At 49.6% G+C, this 5,277-nt stretch overlaps 1 protein-coding gene across 1 annotated transcript; it reads left to right on the top strand.

Annotated features, from left to right (window-relative positions):
- Positions 1 to 2,225: 2,225 nt before the first annotated feature.
- On the top strand, positions 2,226 to 4,468 carry CUNH8orf33 (chromosome unknown C8orf33 homolog). The gene is made up of 5 exons (XM_004387456.2): positions 2,226 to 2,231; positions 2,320 to 2,631; positions 2,848 to 2,932; positions 3,065 to 3,211; positions 3,833 to 4,468. The coding sequence occupies exons 1-5, from the start codon at positions 2,226 to 2,228 to the stop codon at positions 3,970 to 3,972; spliced, it is 690 nt and encodes a 229-aa protein (XP_004387513.1). The 3' UTR covers positions 3,973 to 4,468.
- Positions 4,469 to 5,277: the final 809 nt, after the last annotated feature.

The following is a 5,277-nucleotide window of genomic DNA, read 5'->3' on the forward strand; positions in this document are numbered from 1 at the left end:
CACGGAAGTGTATGAGAGTGTTAAATGCTTCTCAACGATTGATCAGATGGACAAAAAAAAAAAAAAATTAATGATATAGATTATTTGTACTCCAATTTGAATCCTAATGCTGTGTGCTGTCGAGTCAATTCCAACTCATAGCGACCCCACAGGACAGGGTAGAACTGCAGGGTTTCCAAGGTTGTAATCTTTATGGGATCAGACTGCCACATCTTTCTCCCTTGGAGTGGCTGGTGGGTTCAAACCACTGACCTTTCAGTCAGCAGTTGAAGAGTGCTTAACCATGGTGTCACCAGGACTCCTTGAATCCTAATAAAACCAGAAAACCAAATCTGTTGCCACTGAGTCGATTCCAACTCATAATGACCCTATGGAACACAGTAGAACTGCCCCATAGGGTTTCCAAGGAGTGGCTGGTGGATTCGAACTGCCGACCTTTTTGGTTAGCAGCCTGAGCTCTTAACCACTGTACCACCAGGGCTCCTTGACTCCTAATAGTGATTAAAAATAATATTCAGAAATAATCTAATAAAAAATGTGAAAGATCTTTATGCAGAAAGTTATAAAACTTGAAAAATACTAAAGAAGACCTAAATAAATGAAGAGCTATACCATGTGTTCATTATGAAGTAATTATTTTATAATAGGAAGATTCAGTTCTTCCCAAAATGATCTATAGAATTAGTGCAGTTATAACAGAAATCTCAAAGGAGTTTTTCATGGAAATTGACAAGCTGATTTGAGGCCTGTGCTGAGTACATGTCTGGGCAGAGAAGGCTTTCTGGAATAAGTTTTGTGCTGAGTCTCAGAGGGTGGTTCAGTCAAAAGAGGCAAGGGAAAACTCCTTCGGACCTGCTACAACCTCCAGTCCCCCCAGCACTAAAATACACACCCAACTATGATGACTCTTAACCATGTCCAAAAAGTCGTTGATATTCCTCCTTCAAAAGGTGGAGCAACCGCATGAGGGACCCTGAGCCAGAACCACCCATCTATGCTGTTGACAGATTCCTGAACCTCAGAAATTGTATAATAAATATTTGCTGCTTTTAAACTGCTAAGTTTTGGGTAATTTGTTACACAGCAACAGATAATTAATGTATCAGCTATCCGCGATGACCAAACTTACCCTTTGAGACCTCCCAAACTAGATACTTGTTCCCACTCCCCCAGACTGCTGTAGCTCACATCTCCTCCATTTCTTTCCAGATTTCCCAGGGCTCACACTTTTTTCTCTATCTCTTAGGAGGGACTCCTACCTGACCCTCTTTTCTCAGAGTCCTGATGGCCCACACTTAGGTCTGTTCTCAGATGGTTTTTTTCGCCTATCTGCCCCACTTCTCCTAGACTCTTTCTTATCGTTCTTTAGATGAAGGTTTACAGAACAAACTAGCTTCTCATTAAACAATTAGTACACATATTGTCTTGTGACATTGGTTACCAACCCCGCAACATGTCAACACTCTCCCTCCTCGACCTTGAGTTCCCTATTACCAGCTTTCCTGTCCCCTCCTGCCTTCTAGTCCTTGTCCCTGGGCTGGTGTGTCCCTTTAGTCTTTCGTTTCATGGGCCTGTCTAATCTTTGGCTGAAGAGTGAACCTCACGAGTGACTTCATTACTGAGCTAAAAGTGTGTCCTGGAGCCACACTCTCAGGGTTTCTCCAGTCTGTCAGGCCAGTAAGTCTGGTCTTTTTTTGTGTGTTAGAATTTTGTTCTGCATTTTTCTCCAGCTTTGTCTGGGATCCTCTGGTGATCCCTGTCAGAGCAGTGGGTAGTGGTAGCCGGGCACCATCTAGTTGTGCTGGACTCCGTCTGGTGGAGGCCGTGGTAGCTGTGGTCCGTTAGTCCTTTGCACTAGTCTTTCCCTTGTGTCTGGTCCTCCTAGACTCTTTAGGCCACAACTGTCCACTCTCTGCCCAACCCTGCCTCACTGCCTCCTAGAAACACCTCTCGTGCCCTTGACCTGAAACACCACTTCCCATGCCAGCGCCCCACAGACTTAGTTGGAGATCTGTCCTTTCATCGAGAACGGTGCCGGAAACACAGTAACCGCTCTGTAAACGCTTGTTCAAGACGGTCCTCAGACTCCTCCCGGCGTCCGCTCGGCGCCGCGGGGACTCCAGCCGCCCGCCCGCGCTCTGCGGAACTCTATGTCCCACACGCGTTTCCGGAGGAGGAAGTTCGGTGGCGGCCCCCAAGTTCTACGTCGGTTCCGGCTGCGGCGCATGGCGGTGAGCGGGGTGCCCGGAACGCGCGGGTGTTTAGGCCTCTGGCTGTCGGCGGCCCCCAGTGATTCCCGCGCTACCCCCCTTTCTCCAGTCCCCAGGACGCTCTGCTCCGGAGACTTCGGAGGGTCGGGGTACCGCCCGCGCGCCCGCCAGCCCCCGGCTCCCCGGCCCCGTTCCCAGCGCCCCAGGTCCTGCTGGAACATCCCGCCCAGTCAGTCTCTGCTCAGGGCGCCCCACGTGCAGTGACACCGCCTCCAGGGCGCACCACGTGGGCTCTGCAGGCGCTGCACCCTCTAAGAAGCAAAAGAAGAAAACCCGAAAAGGGGCCTCTGTGGCGAATGGAGGCGGGCAGGCCTCCAAAAAGCCTGCCCCAGAGGAACCTCCTGCAAGCGCTGAGGCCCAGGCGAGAGCGGGCTTGAATCGGGAGGGTGGGGTCCCCGGGTGCCTTCAGCGTGCGAGGCCGCGGGGCAGGCGTGGTGTGGGATCTGCGGAGTTACACGGCGGTGAGGGGTGTGGCATGGAATGGGCTTTGGGGTCCCTACAGAATGGAGTCGGAGAAGGGTCTGGGTCCGCGGGGTCCCTGTGCCCTCTCACAGCTCCTCCTTGCAATCCATCTCAGGCGGAGCAGCTGGCCCGGGAGCTGGCCTGGTGCATAGAGCAGCTGGAGCTCGGCCTCAGGACCCAGAGACCCAGCCCAAAACAGAGTGAGAGATCCTTTTGTAGAGCTGGGGGATGTGTGTGTGGGGGTGACAGTTCTGTGGTCTTCAGGTGCTGCCTGGGGGTGTAATTGGAGGTGAAGATAGAGGAGGTCACTGGTCGTCTATCTTTATCCACAGAAGTGCAAGCTACTGCGGCCATCCGGACCCTGCGCAGCGAAAGAACTCCTCTGCCCCGGAAGAGGCAGCTGATGCATTCCTTGTTTGGGGACTACCGGGCTCAGATGGAAGCAGAGCGGCGCGAGGCCCTGCGGGCCCTCAGGGCTGGTGAGGGACTGGGAATTGGTTGATTCAGGATGGTCTGGTTATAAAGAGGTAGGGGGGCATCCCTTGGAGTTAAAGGAAGAAACCCAGAGTAACGGCTGATCAGGGGAAGGAGACTGCTCAGGGAATTCTAGGGGAGCAGGAAGAGAGAAAGCCTCAACCTGTCAGAACTAGGGCCTGGTCCAGGGAGGACAGAGACGGAATATCTTGGAGGGAAAGGATGCTAGTCCCGCTCCAAACAAATAAAAACCGAATCCATTGCCATCGAGTGGATTCTGACTTACGGTGACCCAGGATTGGGAAAGCTACCTTACCTGGCTGTGCCTTGAGTTTCTGTGCTGGCCTTGAAGCCAGGCGGCATAGCTGTTAGTGTGCAGCTCCTGGAGCTAGGTGACCTGGGTTCAATTCCTGGAACTTCTGTTTAGTAGCTTTAACGTCTTTGGCAAGTTAATCTTTCTGTGCCTCAGTTCCATGATTCTAAAACGGGGAGTGATGATACTTGCCTCATTATTTGGAGAAATAATCAGTTAATACTAAGGACGTGGAATCGTATGGGTACACAGGAAGTACACAATTAATGTGCACTGTCATTCAGTTCTGATACTCTTTCCCCTACCTCCACAGCAGCCCACTCAGCACAAGTGCAGCCTGTAGGTGAGGCCACCAGAAAGAAGAGCCGAAGGGTCTGTAGGCCTCGCCCAGTGGGTGGAGCCAAGGCCACCCTGGACACCCCTGATGAAGAGTTTAGGTTCAATTTCTTTTAGCCTCCACCCTACCTTGGGACAGTCTCCCTCCCGGAGTGGTGTCGGGTTTGTCTTGAGTGCAAAGCCTTTCCAGGAATGCTTTGTTAGACGGATGTGGGTTGGTCTGTCCCTGGCTGGTCAGTGAATGTGGTGACACAACTTTGGGCAGATGTGAGACGAGCATGTTGGGGAACTGACTGTCAGGCAAGGCCAGATCCCACTAGTATGTTTTCTGATGAAATGTCCCTCCCACCAGAAGATAGGGTCACATTTAGAAAAACTACAGTAAACCAAAGTGTTCAACTAGTTGTAGAAAGGAAGTTTTATTTAATGTTTAGAATTAGATTAAGTGGTTGTTGACAACAAGGATTAGTGAGGAAGCCACATAAGTGATCCTTGGTGTTTACTTTTGAAAGGATGCCTTGTCATACTGTTAACTGCTTTATGTCATGTCATATTGCCCTAAGAAATCTCTATTTTCAATTTAAAAAAAAAAAAAAGTGAAAGAGTGGACAGACAGGTCAGGGGTCTGGCACTGCAGGGTCCAGGCTCACACCAGTGCTTGGTACTGTTCTCTGTGTCACCTTGATTTCTGAGCAGGCATCATCCTCTGAGCTCCAGAAATCAAATGTGGTGGGAAAGCACTTTTTTGTGTTATGTAAATACATTAACAGCAACAGTGAAAAGTTACAAAATAAAAGGCACAATGTCACTCACCCAGTTGATTCTTGGATGAAATGTCATTCATTCAGTGATTCTTCCAGCTTCACACGAAAAGACAAAACCATTTGTCTGGCCCTACCAGGTGAAAACTGCAACCTCAGAGCCACTGAATGTTCAGAATCTCCGTGATTGCCACTTGGTTCAAAATATGGGAGTTTATTTTGATTACAGTGTAAACCATTGCTGTCGAGTCAGTTCCTACTCAACGACCCCATGTGTTACAGAATGGGACTGCTCCATGGGGTGTTCTTGGATGGAATCTTTGTATGAGTAGTTTGCCAGCCTTCTGTGGAGCCACTGGGTTGGTTCCAATCACTAGCCTTTAGGTTAGCAGCTGACTGCAAACTGCTTGTACCACCCAGGGATCTTGATAAGCGTGTGTAGGACGCCTGTTATTCCTTTTGCCTCAGGTTCAATATGGTTCATCGTAGTGCTGGGTGTGAGTTTACTTGCTGATCAGAAAATAATATAACACATTGTATTGGCCCTCTTTTTACAGACATCAAAATAGTGCTGTCACCAAGTTTGACAAGGCAGAAAGGTGACATTTAAGTCTATTTTGATTTTACCTCCACCCTTGAACCTCTCAGTTACTTGTCCATC

This window comes from Trichechus manatus, unplaced genomic scaffold, assembly GCF_000243295.1.
Source record: "Trichechus manatus latirostris isolate Lorelei unplaced genomic scaffold, TriManLat1.0 scaffold00185, whole genome shotgun sequence".
Classification (NCBI taxonomy): Eukaryota; Metazoa; Chordata; class Mammalia; order Sirenia; family Trichechidae; genus Trichechus; species Trichechus manatus.

Bases quoted from the DNA above. Each gene is read 5' to 3' on its own strand.
- CUNH8orf33 (XM_004387456.2), top strand. The intron at 2,933-3,064 runs GTGAGAGATCCT...CTTTATCCACAG, and splicing joins GAGACCCAGCCCAAAACAGA to AAGTGCAAGCTACTGCGGCC. The intron at 3,212-3,832 runs GTGAGGGACTGG...CTACCTCCACAG, and splicing joins CCTGCGGGCCCTCAGGGCTG to CAGCCCACTCAGCACAAGTG.